Source organism: Triturus cristatus, chromosome 7 (genome assembly GCF_964204655.1).
Source record: "Triturus cristatus chromosome 7, aTriCri1.1, whole genome shotgun sequence".
In the NCBI taxonomy this organism is placed as follows: domain Eukaryota; kingdom Metazoa; phylum Chordata; class Amphibia; order Caudata; family Salamandridae; genus Triturus; species Triturus cristatus.
The window spans coordinates 66709101-66726942 of record NC_140590.1 but is presented as its reverse complement, the minus strand read 5'-3'; the positions used below and the strand labels follow the sequence as shown (position 1 = coordinate 66726942).

Here is a 17842-nt window from a genome sequence, read left to right as displayed (position 1 = left end):
TGACAGTGGCTTCCAGCACTGGAATAGCAAGGATGGTGCTGGTCAGAAGTGAAGAGTACTGGCAAGACAGTGCAACAGCAGAGGCAAAACCATGAGTCAGCCAGTGATGAATCAATGTGTTCATCCATCAATGTCTAGTGCAGAAATAAAAGGGGACCCTGCGGGTCATCTCCACTTGTGCTCACAGTGCTGGGGTCCTGCAGGTCACTGTAAAGACTTGGACCTCGCTGTGCCTAGGGTGGGGGAGTGAGGGGGGGAATAGAGGAGGAGGAGGATGATGACTGGGGTGCATCAAAAGAGCAGTGTACGGACCACAATGCCTGGGCTGCTGCAGCTCAGACTGAGCGCACGAGAAGAATTCTGTGCGCTTTCCAACGCAGCTGGCTCGGAGGTCAGCACCTCAAATAAACAATCTAGCTCCATAAGAAAGACGCAGAAAGCTGGTGTGGCAAACGTCCTGCGGTGACATTTTCAAAGATACTCCATCATAGCACAAACTCACCGTCTTAATTCATCCTCGGTATCTCCGCCCGAGTCCTCAGCCCCATGGTCTTCTGAAAACAAACAAAGGAGATCTTTCCTCAGTAATTTTCTCACTTTCTGTCTTAGTACAAAATCCTTGAGATTGGGGACATCTTTAATGGACATCATGTCTGATCTGCATCTGTTACCCATACAGTAAAGGCCTGACCTGTGGCCAGAGATGCCAATTGGGTTTGGTCTTCAATGCAGTTTTAGGTAAAGAACATAGGCCCCGGGTACCTGACTGGCAGGAGCCCAGGGCACACTCACTCAAAGTACATCAGCAGTTAAGCAAAAAGTGGGGGCAACCATGCAAAAAGAGGGCATTTTCTCACAGGGTGGCATAGTGTTGTGGAGTGTCGCCACATCATAGAATGGAGTGGCATAGATTAGAGTGGTGCAGCGTAGACTAGAGTGGCATAGATTAGAGTGGTGCAGCGTAGACTAGAGTGGCATAGATTAGAGTGGTGCAGCGTAGACTAGAGTGGCATAGATGATAGTGGTGCAGCGTAGACTAGAGTGGCATAGATTAGAGTGGTGCAGCGTAGATTAGAGTGGCATAGATTAGAGTGGTGCAGCGTAGACTAGAGTGGCGTAGACTAGAGTGATGCAGAGTACACTAGAGTGGCGCAGAGTAGACTACAGCGGTGCAGAGTCCGGCAGGGCGGTGCAGAGTCCGGCAGGGCGGTGCAGAGTCCGGCAGGGTGGTGCAGAGTCCGGCAGGGCGGTGCAGAGTCCGGCAGGGCGGTGCAGAGTCCGGCAGGGCGGTGCAGAGTCCGGCAGGGCGGTGCAGAGTAGAGCAGGGCGGTGCAGAGTAGAGCAGGGCGGTGCAGAGTAGAGCAGGGCGGTGCAGAGTAGAGCGGTGCAGAGAAGAGCGGTGCAGAGAAGAGCGGTGCAGAGAAGAGCGGTGCAGAGAAGAGCGGTGCAGAGAAGAGCGGTGCAGAGAAGAGCGGTGCAGAGTAGAGGGGTGCAGAGTAGAGCAGAGGGGTGCAGAGTAGAGCAGAGGGGTGCAGAGTAGAGCAGAGGGGTGCAGAGTAGAGCAGAGGGGTGCAGAGTAGAGCGGAGGGTGCAGAGTAGAGCGGAGGGGTGCAGAGTAGAGCGGAGAGGTGCAGAGTAGAGCGGAGAGGTGCAGAGTAGAGCGGAGGGGTGCAGAGTAGAGCAGGGCGGTGTAGAGCAGCGCGGTGCAGAGTAGAGCAGGGCGGTGCAGAGTAGAGCAGGGCGGTGCAGAGTAGAGCAGGGCGGTGCAGAGTAGAGCAGGGCGGTGCAGAGTAGAGCAGGGCGGTGCAGAGCGGTGCAGAGCAGAGATGAGCGGTTCAGAGATGAGCTGTGCAGAGCAGAGCGGTGCAGAGCAGAGCGGTGCAGAGAAGAGCGGTGCAGAGAAGAGCGGTGCAGAGAAGAGCGGTGCAGAGAAGAGCGGTGCAGAGAAGAGCGGTGCAGAGAAGAGCGGTGCAGAGAAGAGCGGTGCAGAGAAGAGCGGTGCAGAGAAGAGCGGTGCAGAGAAGAGCGGTGCAGAGAAGAGCGGTGCAGAGAAGAGCGGTGCAGAGAAGAGCGGTGCAAAGCAGAGCGGTGCAAAGCAGAGCGGTGCAAAGCAGAGCGGTGCAAAGCAGAGCGGTGCAAAGCAGAGCGGTGCAAAGCAGAGCGGTGCAAAGCAGAGCGGTGCAAAGTAGAGCATAGCGGTGCAGAGTAGAGCATAGCGGTGCAGAGTAGAGCAGAGGGGTGCAGAGTAGAGCAGAGGGGTGCAGAGCGGTGCAGAGCGGAGCGGTGCAGAGCAGAGTAGAGCAGTGCAGAGTAGAGCGGACGGGTGCAGAGCGGTGTAGAGCAGAGCGGTGTAGAGCAGAGCGGTGTAGAGCGGTGCAGAGCACTATAGAGCGGTGCAGAGCACTATAGAGCGGTGCAGAGTAGAGCGGTGCAGAGTAGAGTTGAGCAGTGTACAGAGTAGAGCTGTGCAGAGTAGAGCAGGGCGGTGCAGAGTAGAGCAGGGCGGTGCAGAGTAGAGCAGGGCGGTGCAGAGTAGAGCAGGGCGGTGCAGAGTAGAGAAGAGCGGTTCAGAGAAGAGCGGTTCAGAGCAGAGAAGAGCGGTTCAGAGCAGAGAAGAGCGGTGCAGAGCAGAGCGGTGCAGAGCAGAGCGGTGCAGAGCAGAGCGGTGCAGAGCAGAGCGGTGCAGAGCAGAGCGGTGCAGAGCAGAGCGGTGCAGAGCAGAGCGGTGCAGAGCAGAGCGGTGCAGAGCAGAGCGGTGCAGAGCAGAGCGGTGCAGAGTAGAGCGGAGGGGTGCAGAGTAGAGCGGAGGGGTGCGGAGCGGAGGGGTGCAGAGCAGAGCGGAGGGGTGCAGAGCAGAGCGGAGGGGTGCAGAGCAGAGCGGAGGGGTGCAGAGTAGAGCGGAGGGGTGCGGAGCGGTGTAGAGCGGTGCAGAGCAGTGTAGAGCGGAGCGGTGCAGAGTAGAGCGGTGCAGTGTAGCGCGAAGGGGTGCAGAGTAGAGCGGAGGGGTGCAGAGCGGTGCAGAGCAGAGCGTTGCAGTGCGGTGCAGAGCAGAGCAGAGCAGAGTGGAGCGGTGCAGAGTGGAGCTGAGTAGTGTAGAGTAGAGCAGTGCAGAGTAGAGCGGAGAGGTGCAGAGTAAAGCAGAGAGGTGCAGAGTAAAGCAGAGAGGTGCAGAGTAAAGCAGTGAAGAGTAGAGAGGTGGAGAATACATTGGCATTGAGTGCAGTGGAGTGGTATAGAGTGCAGTGGTGCAGATTAGAGTATAGTGGTGCAGAATAGAGTAGAGCGGTGCAGAGTAGAGTAAAGCAGAGAGGTGTGGAATGGAGTGGTGTGAAATCCATTGGCACAGAATGATGCAGAATAGAGATTTGTAGAGTGCAGTGTAGTAGAGTACGGAGGAGTATATTGCAGAGCCATAGTGTGCAATGGTGTAGAGTACATTGGTGCAGAGTAGAATATAGAGGCGTAGAGTGCAGTGATGCAAAGAGTGTTGAAGAGTAGCATATAGTGCCATAGATTGCAGTGGTGCAGAGTATAGAGAGTGCAGTTGCATAGAGTACAGTGGCCTGTAGTACACTGGTGCAGAGTAGAGTGCAGTGGCGTAGAGTGGTGCAGATTAGAGTGTCATAGAGAGCAGTGGCGTAGAGTGGAGCAGCGTGGAGTGGCAAAGAACTTGTAGAGTAGTGGCACAGAGTGTAGTGGGATGGAGTAAAGTGGTGCAGAGTAGAGTCCAGTGGCATGGAGTGGCGTAGAGTGGAGTTGCAAAGAGTGGAGTGATGTAGTATGGAGTACAGTGCAGTGGCAGAGAGTTTGCAGAGTAGAGTACCATAGAGTATAGGGGTGCAGAGTTGTAGAGTGGCGCAGAGTAAAGTGCAGTGGCAAAGAGTGCAGTGGGGCAGAGTAGTGTTGTAGAGTCCTATGATATAGAGTAGAGTGCCAGAGTGCAGTGGCCTAGTGTAGAGTGGTGCATAGTAGTGCCATAGAGTACAGTGGTGCAGAGTAGAATAGAGTGGCATAGAGTGCAAAGGTGTAGAGTAGTGTGGCGTAGTGAGGTGGCCTCAAGTGCATCGATTTTGAATAGAGTGGTGTAGAGCGCATTGACGTAGAGTGCAGTGGTTTAGAGTACAGTACAGTGGCATAGATTAGAGTGGTGAAAAGTGGAGTGGCACAGAGTACAGTGGTGCAGAGTAGATTGGCACAGAATTGATGATTTCAGAGTAAAGTGGCATAGAGTGGTGTAGGGTAGGGTGGAGTGGTGCAGGATTGCATACTGCAGGGTAGAGTAGTGGCGTAGAGTGGTATAGATTAAATTAGAGTGGTACAGAGTGAACGGGCGTAGAGCGCATAAGCGTGGAATGGTTCAGAGTGGAGTAGCATGCAGTGGCTCAGAGTGGCATAGAGTGCATTGGCATAAAGTAGAGTGCAGAGTAAAGTAGAGAGGAGTGGAGTAGTGCAGAGTAGAGTGCAGTAGAATGGAGGGATGCAGAGTAGAGTGGCGTAAAGTGAAGTATGCATGGTGTGGTCGCGAACTGCCACTGCAAACAACACATTTTAAATTGAAATGACCATTATATTTGCATATAGATTTACTGATAAAGTATGCAGCATATAAACGATAATGTGTGGAAATGTCATTATCTGGTGTATTGATTTGTTTTGATCATATTGAAATGTTTCTACCACACTTCAGAATTACAAAAAATTTGCACGTTTCTAATGATGATATATTCTGAAATGTCTGCACAGTTCGTTAAAGACATTTAAATTGAGTTATGTGCCAAAAAAAAGCCTTTCACAGCAAGGTTGCCACATAAATTCTCTCACTTAGAAGTCAGAGAAAGAAAAGTAAACACCAAACTCCCTTGGAAGACACAGCCCGACACTTGACCTCTGTTTTTGGACGCACAGCAAATGTGATCAGATACAATGAAGATTTACAGGGAGCACTCAGAAGGATGGAGTAAATAAGGAATGCTCTCCACAAGAGACGCATTCAAGGTGGGCAGCCTAAAACAAATAAAGGCAGCGAATAGAAACCAAGCACATACAGTTACAAGGTCAATGGTAAGAAATGGGCAAATGCATTCCCAGGGAAGCTTTCCGAATGTCCCCAAGATGTCATTAGCAAAACACCAGGGGCTCTGCTTTGCAGTAGAATCTACAAGAAACCCAAGTGACTTCTAGCCCTGAGGATCCAGGCTTATATATACCCCATAGAAACATCAACATTTTCCTGAATACAGAGGAGAGATTCCACAAACCACAATTACCAGCACCACAAACACATTGTTCAAAAACATGGCAGCACAAAATCACTAGCGGGACAGTCAAGGGAGTGAGGAAGGAAATTACAATAATAAAATGATAACCAGAGACTACAGTCTAACTCGAACAAGAATAAAGGGTCAAGGAATCCAGGTTTCCATACATATTCTTATATGGTGTATATTTCATGCTACCTTCACAGCACAGAATTACTACCCAATGCAAACTTATGGCTGAAGAAATCCAGCCACCATACCAGTGCCCTCCCCATCAAAGGTCTCATAAATAATCCTCTGCACGTGTCTGAACATTCCAATATAGTGAAGAAGATCTAGAATTCATACCATCCAGCAGGCTGAAACCTTACAACCACATACTGGACCTAATCAGACTAAGGGAGTTGAAGTGATTGGCTGGTGCAGTCTGATGCCAACAGCACAAGCCGAGATTCTTAAATAACTTTCATAAACATCAACTCTGATAAGGTGACAGGTTGTATAATAACATTTCAGGGGTCATTAGTCAACATACTTCTGCTGCCTGAAGAGTTACTGAATGTCTTACTTAAATGTAAGTAATTTTGGCTTCCAATGGGAAAGAACTACCCAAGATCCAAAATTAAAAATAAATAAACAAAACACAGATAGAAAAAAAGCTCTGGCCAAAGTTACTGAATGAATGCTAACAAACGCGGACTTTTTTTGCCTTCGTTTAAGCTCTTATCAAACTTATGAGCAGGTGGTACATTCAGAGGATTGATGCAATGTCCATGCTGTGGCCTAACTCCTTTTTAGGTCTCGCCTGACCCAGCGCATGAGCTGGTCTGGCGAGACTTATTGAGAGGGCTCCAAAAAGTGCTACCAGGCCAGCCTAGAGCTACAGAGCATGTGCGCGGGCGCGCGCGCTGCGCTTTACCGCAATTACTTTCACGGCCGCTTTGATGTTTGATCGTGATCCCGATCGCAATCACTTTAACTTTCGCGGCCGCATGGCCGCTTTGCATAGCCAATAGGTCTCGCTTTTGGGACCTTATAAGTATTTAATTATGCAACTGTTGCATGGCTAAACACTTATAAGGTCCCAAAGGCGAGACCTATTGGCTGTGCCAATGCTTGTTTCCTATTCCTAGTTTGCTTCACTGTAGGAAGCTGGCTCTGTATATACGATACCAAGGTCAGGTATAGTGTGCACAGAGTTCAGTAGAACCCCAAAGGTAGGAAGAGTTAAAAGTAGATTACACCTTACTCTCTATTTGTGGTAGTGTGGGCGAGCAGTAAGGCTTTATCAGAGGGTAGTGTTAAGCATTTATTGTACACACTCAGGCAAGAAATGATGTCACACACTCAAAGACTGAACTCAGACCAATTTGTTTGTATAAAAATATTATTTAGCTGTATTTTATTTTCTAGAACCAAGCAGGGCCTGGTACAAGTGTAATAATACTTTGCAAGAATATTGCAGTTAAATACAGTTTGAATGCAGTTGAATGCAACTGGATTGCTTACAGGCAAGTCATTTGTTCATAAAACAATTACTTTTCAACTACTTTTCAGATTGCAGAGTATGTTACTTTTGAGATTACTTTTTAAGTTACTTGTTCTACTCAGTGTGATATGTCTAGATATCACCCTGGGATATTTCCTAGATACAAGGTAAGTAAATCAGCTTTGTCAATTTGCAGTTTAAGGTTTTATACAATCCAACTCCACACTTAAAGGGTGTTTGTTCTAATTGTCAAGAATGGGATAGCTTATTCTGTGTCCTGGGGTAATCCTTTATGCTACATATGCCATTGTTTAGCGTACTGTTTAAATCGCTGCCGAACCTCTGGGTTGTCGGTGTATCAGCTGTGTCAACTCACCTTTATTCCTTCTCATTGGTTCTACATCCACCTGTGGTTGCCGGACTTGGGTTGCAGACATATGGTTGTGTATGTAAACTGTTGCTTCAATTTTAAAATAATATATATATTTTTTTTTAAACTCCACACTTAAAACAATTTTCACAAGAAAGCAGTCAATTCAGTCCTATGGGAGAAAATCAGGTTATCGGTTTAACCTCTTCTGTGCCCATGACGAGATAGTCTCGTCATGGAGCACGGTCGCGCTGTGCCCATGACGAGACTATCTCGTCATGAAACCCGCCCACTAATGAAACACCCGGCACAGGAGGGGGAAAGGGCGTGGCACAGAAGGGGTTAAGGGTAAGTACTTAGATTAGAACCAGGTTCCTCCAGGGTCAAGAATGCACTCAAAGCAAACTCAGCGGCACTAGGGCGGCAGGGTGTGGAGTGCTGTGGCCCAATGTTATCCAGTGGGGGGTAGGGGGCCTCCAGTTGGTGGCTGCTCACGAGCAGGACACAAGGTTGCGGGAGCAAAGCTTCTGGACTTGGGCTCAGAGCAAAGGGGGATCCAATTTAGCACACAAGGTGCACCCACAGCAGCACAGGGGCAGCCGGTCGCAGGGTGCTGTTTTGGCATCAGGTGCCCTGTTGGTTTCAATGGAGATTCTTCGGTTGCAACAAACACTGCAGGCTCGGGGACGAATATCTTCTGGAGGCGACTACTGGTTGGAGAGGTAAGTTCAGATATTATGGGATGCTGAGACACCGTTGGTTGGGCCGCCCAAGGCCGTGGGGCGTCTGGTGCAGGGGTGTCTTTTGGCATCGAGTTTTTCTTAGTGGCCCCCGCCGCTGTCGTGGGGATCCTCCGGAAAGGGGCTGCAGGTGTTCGCTGGAGACTCGAGGTAGGTCAGGGATTACCAGATCCCAGGTCTGGATTGCTGGGAAAACCTCCTTGTGGGGTTGGGCCACTCAAACTCAGGCCCGTGGGCGTTAAGTGCAGACTCGCGGATTTGGTGAGAGCCAGAGTCTGTTGGTGAGCAAATCCGGTTCTCGCGGGAGACAAAGTCTGGTTGGGAAAGGCTGGGCAGGACTTCTGGGTTCTTGGGGGGCTGCTAGCTGCAGGCCACACCAGGATTTCGCTTGAGCAGGTCGAGGTCGGGACAGGCCGATATGGCTAGGGCCAAGTTAGTAGCATGGCTCCTTCTTCTCGATTCTTCGTGTCTGAAGGGGCAAGGTTCAGGGTTGCCCCTAAATACTAAATTTAGGGGCGTTAAAGGTAGGTACAGGTAGGGACCAATGGGTCCTTTCCTTGGAGTGAGTACACACCCTATTATGCCACCCTCCAGTTGGCTGAGTCCACCAATCTGCAAGATGGCGGGGACTGCGTTGTGCTTCATCTCGCCTCCCCCACCTGAGGGGTGGGGTTGGCAAAGGTGGGCACACCTTTTCTTCTAACTTGCTTTTCCCTTCAATTCTTCTGCCCAAAGTGGGGGTCAGAACTGGAGGGGGCTAGTTGCTGGGCACAGCAAATGGCTGGGGTAGCTCACAAAGGTGGAAAACTTTTGAAGCTTCGCCTTTGTGGACCCTGCTCATCATGGGGGTGAGAGGGAGGCTTGGCACCTCGATACAGGATGTGCTTTGTTTCAGGACCACGAGAGCAGGCGGCTCTCAACCCAGGGGTCAAGGACATGTCTGGTGGTGGCAGCTGGCGAGCAGCCACTCAGCCAGGACACTAGAGTTAGGTCGCTTTCAGGGGGGGATCTCTAAGATGCCCTCTGTGTGCATTTTTAATTAAATCCCACACTGGCATCAGTGTGGGTTTAATGTGCTGAGACGTTTGATACCAAACTTCCCTGTTTTCAGTCAAGCCATTATGGTGCTGTGGAGTTTGTAATGACAATCGCCCAGCACCATATACTCCTTAAGGCACTTACAATGTCTAAGATTCAACTTAGAAACAGGGCACCTGTACACTCACCAATGGCATAGTGCACCCAGCAGGAGGGGTGGCTTACCTATGCCAGTGCAGTGGATTGTAGGCATGGCACACAGGCAGGCATGCCATGTCGACTCTTTACTTTGTTCTACACCAAAACAAGCAGGCTATGGCAGTGTGTGTGTGTAAATGTACAGGGCCTCTACGGGTGGCACAATGAGTGCTGCAGCCCTAAGAGGCCATCCCTAGTCACAGTGCCCTTGGTACCAATCGTACCTTTTACAAAGGACTTACAAGTGGCCAGAGAATTGCCAATTGGGTTTTGCAACAGTACAATTTAGGCAAAGAGCATAGGCAAGCGGTACCTGGTTGGCAGGAACCCAGGGCACACTCAGTAAAAGTACATCAATATTAGGCAAAAAGTGGGGGCAACCATGCAAACCGGGGCACTTTGCTACATTCAGTGTTCCCCGTTGTTTTCTCCTGCTTGAACCCTTATTCCAGACTCTCATATTAATGTTGCAGCTAGAAAAATACACCGCCCAAAAACATTATTCCACCCTTGAAAATAGGTTTTCTTTAAGTGTTACCAGACAATTCTTGGGGTGTGGCAGGGGGGACCAGTGGTCAAGTTTCTGAGTCCAGGATTCAGTGCCCACTGGTTTCTAGGTTTGGGGCAGTAGCTGGGTGGTGTACCAGTGTACACAACGTGCTCCTCAAATGGTAGTTCAGGAGAAGCCAATCACAGTCAAGATTCATTAGTCAGGGGCACCACCATCAGGCACTGTTTAGACTAGATGCACGCTGGCTATTAGTCACTTGCAGAGGCTCTTCACCACACCTTCATTATCGCTGGAACCAGAACCGCTAGGAAGATTGATCTACCACTCCAGAATCTGTGTGATTTTCTCCAAAGAGACAGGGTCCCAGGCCAGGTACCAAAGCTAAGATTTTGTGAAACCTCAGAGTGGCAGTGGAGGTAAGGAGAGGCAACCAACAGGGAGGATTAGGAAATGAGCAGGCGAACTTCGAGTCTTAAAGGGACTGGAGCAGCTCCTCAAACTTGCTATTGTTGGGTTGTTCTTGGAGGGCTGAGGTGACCTGCTAGCTCCTGGGCAGTTGCAGTCTGTTGAAAAGTCTTCAATGCATGCCCTTCAACTAAGGTTTTTCTTGGGCTTCCTCTCTGTGGCCCAGGTGACTACTCCCCGTATGTGCCGAACAGCTACTCTTTTAGTTCAGGTAAGCCTAGTCTCTATGGACAGGTAAAGCAGCAGGGCGGTTCCTCAGGTTTTGCGGGAAGCTTTCCTGGATTTCAGAGCAGCCGTTCCGCTGAATCTTCCTGGCTCTTCATCTTCTCTCCTGATGCACAGGGCTTCCTCTAGGAGTCGTCAAATCATTCAAAGCCGTACTGATTGTGGAATGGCAGTCATAGGAAGTTGCACCATCCGAACGCACAGATGCTCTTCCAATCCTGAAAGAGCATCTTTTGTACTATTAGTTGCATTTTCAGGGGCGCCTGCCTCACTGTCCCTGCGGAGATCACTGTGTAAATGCAAACTAGTATTTGGACACAAGCAGCCTATCGTAATGAAGACCACCATGTTGTGTAGCAAACACCTGGAGTCCTGTTGACTCGAGGACTCACCAGTCCACTTACGCAGTAAAGCCAACACAGACCACCCAGCACAGGTACCTTCAATAAATGTCCCAGACATCATGAAGGTCAAGGACCCCAATTATGGGAGACTGAACTGAGCAGACCTTTTACATGGGGTGCTGGTAAAAAGGCCTGCACCCCTTACAAGAAATTACACTGCCACCATAGTTAGGCTATAGCCGGGGCAGTAGACACTCTCACAACAAGCATTTTCAATGCAATAGGTTGCGCATTTGGAAGAATTCAAGCTACTGGCATTGTAAATGACAATGTCTTTTATGTATGTGTTTGCCTTTGAGATACCTGTGAAGGTACAGAGATCTGCTGTGCAATACTAGACTCAGAGAAGCAAAACAACAAAGAACCTAAAGCCCAAAAAGAAACGGATGTGTACATTTCTAGCGTATAAATGAGGTTTTCACTAAAGAACCTGTACTTCACAAAGTTGTGCACAATAAATCAGTGTGCACGCACACACCTTTGCTCAGCAGTAAATATGTACAAATTAGGTGATCAGAGACTGCAAGAAGCCTTATCTGCCAGACTCCACACAAACCAAGGGCTAGTCTGGATGTGGAAGAGAAGGGCACTGCCAAGGAAAAGTTTTCTCTAGTGAGGGTTTTTATAATGCAAACAAGCACTCTAACTGTAAAACAATAAAACAACGACTTTGAAACAGGAGGAAGTTGGCTCTCATTAACTAATAACATTCCCTGAACCCCATAGGCAAGGAGGTAGGGAATAGTTATCGTAGGCAATGTTCGCCGATGTCACTTTATCATGGTGAAGGCTGTCGCAACGTGAACGGGCCCCCCCTCCCTTTTACAGCCATACGAGGTAAAACTTAGCAAGGAGAATTATATAAGCAAGTATATGGTCTGCAGCGCATATTTCCACACACAGATCACGTGCATCGATCTAAGAAGATATAATCAGGTTGCCCTGAAGAGAGGATGTCCAGAAGAGGCCTCCTTACTTTAAGTTTCATAAAAAATGGAAATGTGAAAAGAACAGTTAAGCAATTTTTCCTATTGTAAGTTACATGTGTATTTACCATGCGTTTAGGAGTTGACCTTATGAGTTAAAATTATAATTCAAAACAAGACTGCATTGCAGAATTCTCTTTCCGCTCTGCCCATAAAACATGTTTTACGAGCAAACACTTTCAAAAGAATAAACAATAGCACATTAAGTATATCATAAAAACTTTTAAAATACATTGATAAAGCTTTGTTTCCATACCAGCCTCAATGTGAGGATGTGGCATAACGGCCAGGTTCGAGTCTCAGCATCAGCTCACATCCTGCGATTCTGGGCACATTATTTAGTCTCACCGTGCCTCCCAAAAATGAATGTGTCCTTGCGTAACGTAACTGGTGGTCATGTAAAGCCTCGAATACCTTTGTTTGCGCTATATAACAAGCAGTGTTGTGGGGGTGCAGGATCACAGACTGTCACTAGGTCTCCCATGGGACCACTTTTGGCCACAGATTACTGCACTGTGCAAACGTGACTAGGCAAAGGATATGGCACAGCGGTAAGAGCTGCCGACTGGAGAGCTGAGGATCCTGGTTCGTGTCTATCACGCTCAAAATCCTGTGATAATTGGCTGATTGTTTAATTTCCCCGAGCCCATGGCTAGGTTCACTATATAAATAAAAATGTTTGTAAAGTAACATAAAAGCTTGCAGTGGCCTCTGATGAGTAGTGGGAGCCTGCGAGCAATGTTGTGAGAGGGATGAGGGGGAGGCACTGGAGATTAAGGAATATGAAGCAACCAAGCAGTGTTGTGAGAGGGGTGAGTGGGAGGCTCGGGAGATAAAGCAACGGCAAGCAAAAGTATGCAACAGAAGTTTCACTGCACAAGTTAACCGAACACTTAACCGGCAAAGAGGCAGGCCAACTAAAAAAAGTTCTCTAAGTATAAATAACCCTAACAGCAAGAACACATGTAAAAGGGCCAGTCCTCATGGGAGGATACAAAATTCCAAAAGGAGGGACTACTAAGTGTATTTACCAATGAAAAGGCAGCATTGCTAAAGGTCAGCAACAAGACCCAATGAAAAAGATGGGTATTTTTTCAAGCCCATATCCTAGATACAGCATATCTCGAAGAGACTGAATGAATTTTATGGTCTAAGCATCTCTGTGCATCCGCCCACATACAAATTAGAAGGGCCCCGTCTTCCTGCAGGGCTAATTGAGCAAATATTACTATCTGACTCAAACTGTCATCTGTGCACAGAGTACACATGTACATATTTGCTTACACGTCACATGAAGCCTTCTCAGCGCCTCTTACCCTAGTTATCTACAAGCGCCTGATCGAATAATTGGTGAACTTTTTTGGGGGTGATGGGAGTACAGCCAAAAATCGACTTTCCAGGAACATTACAGTGAGTGAGACTCCAAATAGGAGTTCAGAAATCAGAGGTCTAAAAGTGGGAAAAAACCGAGGTGTTCAAGAGTTGAATTTACATCCCTACTCATCCAATCTGGAGTGCCTCTTAAGTTTAGGACTGACCTTTCTCCAGTAATGTCTTCTTGGTGATTGAAGCTACCATGTAGTGTAGTCTTTCTGCAGCAGTGTCTTCGATGAGCTAGCGGCTCCAGCAATGTGGTGTTCCCTATGTGCAGGCCTCCGCAGCGCTGAAGCGTTCCCGGTGCTAGAAGGCTACAACGGTGCTTTCTATAAGCTTGAGAGTGCCAGCCATGTGGCCTTTCTCCCGAAGTGCACTTTGCTGAAGTGCTGAAAACATAATGAAAATATGAAGAAAAAGTGTATTCAGGCTTCACACTTTTCCCTTATATTTTAACTATGTCCACACCAGAGGCGAAAGTGCAGTTAATTATACCCTAAAAATGTAGATGTTTAGGTGGAAAGAGAGGAAAAATTACAGGGAAATTGTGGTTTTAAAGAGTCTTTGTTATCGGCCTCTTTCCTCTTGGCACCCATTTATGCTGGCATGAGGAACTGACAGAATGGCAGGTGAAAACATTAACATGCTGCCTGGTTGGAGGTGGGGTGTAAGATGGTTGCTAAAACTTTTTTGACCCAGGGCTGCCGAACAGGCGATACTGACCCTCTACACTCCCCAGCCCGGCTCCTGCCAAAGTGCACATATCCAGCCGCGCCCTAGCCCGAGGTGAGCGAAGGGGAGGGCTGTTTAAGGTGTTAACCAGCCCATTGGCAGTCATCTGCATCGATGGATGCGGGGACAGGCCTCAGTGAATTCCTCTGCGGTGTGTGGGAGAGTGGAGTCAGGACTGGTCAGCCATCGATCCGATCAGCAGTGCAGATTCAGCATTTGCAGTGGGAGTGGACTGTTTGGGGGCAGAGCAGGACTCTCCACTCACTGCTACATTCCGTGTTGTAGGGAGCCGGATACACAGGCAGGCACATACACACATCTGACGAAAACACATAGGCCCGCTCAAATGGATAAACACCAACAGCAATTCAAAGAAGCGTCCGCCACTGTCGCGGGCTGCTCCAAAAGTGAAAGCGCGCGTGACTCGCCGAATGTTGCAGGAAGGCGTGTCCCGCCGCAGAGGGAGGAACTCATTAAAGAAAATAGTGCTTACAGACTGAAAGACTTGCAGTGTAACAACCGAAGTGAATGGGCCAGTCCTCACGGGAGGTTACACATGAAGACAAGGTGGTACTAAGGATGGACTAACAAGCCTATTAACGAATCAGAAGCCAGCATTTACAAAGGACAATGACACAAGCCAATGACAAGTATGGGCGGAGAGCAGGCGGGGCTTATATTCCATCCTCTAATACAGCATGTCACAGAGCAGCCGATGTGCTGCCCAGGCTCGACCTAAAAAACATGGGTTTAACTTTGGCTGAACCCTGACCTTGGAGCCCAATCTCTAAAAAAAAAAAGTTAAAGGGGGAATCCCCGGGGAGCTGACAGACTGAAGAGGAGCTTTCCAGGGAGTGCACAAGGTCAGTACGGTACAGCTTCAGGAAGCCATGCAAAGGACTTTGGCCCCAATATTGCTCCATCCGCACAGGTTCCTCCTAGTGAGCACAAAGACCCCTGCTTCAGAAACCCCAGCCCCTCATCCATGTGCTCGTGCCTGAAAGACCAATGGAGGGGCCTTTTGTTGAACATCACTCAGAAGGCTACTGATCGGATGTATTCAGTGCCACTGGACAGCTAGCCCTCATCTGGAAGAGAGGTATTTTTATAAAATGACAAAGAAGGCTCGTTTGTGCTTATCCCGTGTAGACAGTATTATCTCCTTGGCAGGACCCAAACTCAAACACATTTGTGTTGGACGCTTAAGCCCTGCCTTTATAAAAATGTAACAAAGAATCTGCTTTAGAAAAAATATTTTAAAATAGCTTTTTTTTTTAATTATGAAAAATATCCATGGTTATCAACTGATGGAAAAGCAGCAGAGTGGGCTATCTATATAGATACCCTAGACAAATGAATGCTACATTTAAAGTGGGGATAAGGTGGCAGCCCCATTTTATGCTGCATTTATTTTTAAAAAATGCCTTTGGCACAGTGACAGCAAAATGGTGCCCTTAATTTATTGAAAGAGTGAGAGTCTCAGGGGTGTGCGTCTGAGTGAGTGAGAATGTTCTTTTAAACAAATGTATTCTTCAAACTCTCAGTAGAGAAACTTGCCCCAAGAGGACAAGGTTCTTTGTCACGAATTAATGGATGAATGTACGCAGCTATTGTGGAAAGCTCGTCCGCAAGTAACCACACAATTCTCTCCTACGACAGAATGCATTTTAGCGCATATGTACGCACAGTCATCCCCCCTCAGTCCTACATAAGACTGCCAAATAAGTCACAACTCCTGAGACAGCCACAGTGAAAACAGTAATCCTAACCTTGTGTTGGTGTGACAGGCTTTGTGCTAGGGATGGGCTGATCAATCAGCTACCAAGAAATGCTTTGTGAGAGTGTCAGCCCGGTTAGGGGGGGCGGGGGGGGGGGTGGAGCTCTTGAGCGTGAATGGAGAAGGAGGTATTCAAACTCACACACAGATTCAGGGCACATCAAAGAGTCGACGTAAGCAGCGGAAAACAAAGGAAGACAATAAGACGCCTTTCCTGTTTCCTCCCTCCACCCACGCACACTACTCAGGCAGGAGCCTGGCTGCAGAGTAGAGGGGCTGCGTATTTAGAAAGTGGAGGATGGGGGGCCACAGAGACGTGCTGCGAGGGCGACAGTGTAGTGGCTACCTAGACATCTGTGGAACCAGCATGCTGCAGGTATCCCGGGTAAAACGAGGTGGATGTCCGAGTGGAAGCACCGAGAAACTGGATTAACACCAGTACTGTCAACAGTGCGAGCACACTGGACATCACTCTGTTCACAGACAGCTGGAGGTGGGGAAGCCAAGTCCCCTCGGAGGGGAAGCAACAGCTGATACCAGCTGTCACCGCTCTTCAATCTTCCACACACAGGACACACGTCGCTACAGGTCTCTACAGTGGTGGAGACCGGAGCTTTAGCCTTGGGCACAAAGTTATTTTAGGAAACTGATCTCCAATTAATGTAAATCACAGTATAGGAAAACAACCATTGGCAAAGCCAATATGTTTCGCCTTTGTGAGAACTGTAGTATTGCCAATCTCTTTAGCCATGCTGTACAGCAGAGTGGAATGGCTTGGCGTGGAGCGGAGTGGTACAGAGTAGAGTAGAGTGGCTTGGGGTGGTATAGAGTGGCCTGAGTAGCGTAGAGTGAAGTGGTGTGGTGTAGAGTGGCGTAGAGTGGAGTGGCGTAGAGTGGAGCAGAGTAGAGTGACACGGTGTGGAATGGAGTGGCATTCAGTGGTGTGACATAACTTGAGTGGAGTGGCATAGCGTGGAGTGGCATAGAGTGTTGTAACAAAATAGAGTGGTGTGGTGTGGCATAGTGTGGAGTGGCATAGCGTGGAGTGACAGAGTGGAGTGGCACAGAGTACAGGGGCATAGAGTGGTGCAAAGTAGAGTGTGGTATATTGCAAAGCGGTAGAATGGTGAACAGTAGAGTGGCATGGAGTGCAGTGGTAAAAAGTCCAGTGGCAGAGTAGAGTGGTGCAGAGTAGAGTGGTGCAGAGTAGAGTGGTGCAGCGTAGAGTGCAGTGATGCAGCATAGAGTGCAGTTGCATATAGTGGTGCAGAGCTGAGCGCAGTGCGGCGGAGTAGAGCGCGGTGGGGCGGGGCAGTGGCGCGGAGCGGTGAGGCAGTGGCGCGGAGCAGAGAGCTGTGGGGTGGGGCGGAGCAGAGTGCAGTGGGCCAGAGCAGAGTGCAGTGGGCCAGAGTAGAGTGCAGTGAGGTGTGCAGTGGGCCGGAGAAGAGTGCAGTGGGCCAGAGAAGAGTGCAGTGGGCCAGAGAAGAGTGCAGTGGGCCAGAGAAGAGTGCAGTGGGCCAGAGAAGAGTGCAGTGGGGCATGCAGTGGGGCAGAGTGCAGTGGGGCGGAGTGCAGTGGGGCGGAGTGCAGTGGAGCAGAGTGCAGTGGAGCAGAGTGCAGTGGAGCAGAGTGCAGTGGAGCAGAGTGCAGTGGAGCAGAGTGCAGTGGAGCAGAGTGCAGTGGAGCAGAGTGCAGTGGAGCAGAGTGCAGTGGAGCAGAGTGCAGTGGAGCAGAGTGCAGTGGAGCAGAGTGCAGTGGAGCAGAGTGCAGTGGAGCAGAGTGCAGTGGAGCAGAGTGCAGTGGAGCAGAGTGCAGTGGAGCAGAGTGCAGTGGAGCAGAGTGCAGTGGAGCAGAGTGCAGTGGAGCAGAGTGCAGTGGAGCAGAGTGCAGTGGAGCAGAGTGCAGTGGAGCAGAGTGCAGTGGAGCAGAGTGCAGTGGGGCGGAGTGCAGTGGAGCAGAGTGCAGTGGAGCAGAGTGCAGTGGAGCAGAGTGCAGTGGGGCGGAGTGCAGTGGAGCGGAGTGCAGTGGGGCGGAGTGCAGTGGAGCAGAGTGCAGTGGAGCAGAGTGCAGTGGAGCAGAGTGCAGTGGAGTAGAGTGCAGTGGAGTAGAGTGCAGTGGAGTAGAGTGCAGTGGAGTAGAGTGCAGTGGAGTAGAGTGCAGTGGAGTAGAGTGCAGTGGAGTAGAGTGCAGTGGAGTAGAGTGCAGTGGAGTAGAGTGCAGTGGAGTAGAGTGCAGTGGAGTAGAGTGCAGTGGAGTAGAGTGCAGTGGAGTAGAG

At 49.4% G+C, this 17842-nt stretch overlaps 1 protein-coding gene across 2 annotated transcripts in view; it reads right to left on the bottom strand.

Annotated features, from left to right (window-relative positions):
- Positions 1-17842, bottom strand: part of XRCC1 (X-ray repair cross complementing 1) — a 297807-nt gene that overhangs the window by 35442 nt on the left and 244523 nt on the right. For both annotated transcript variants that reach the window (XM_085615657.1, XM_085615656.1), the window contains exon 13: positions 503-554. In XM_085615657.1, coding sequence (XP_085471783.1) covers positions 503-554 — 52 coding nt within the window. The remainder of the gene's footprint in view (positions 1-502; positions 555-17842) is intronic.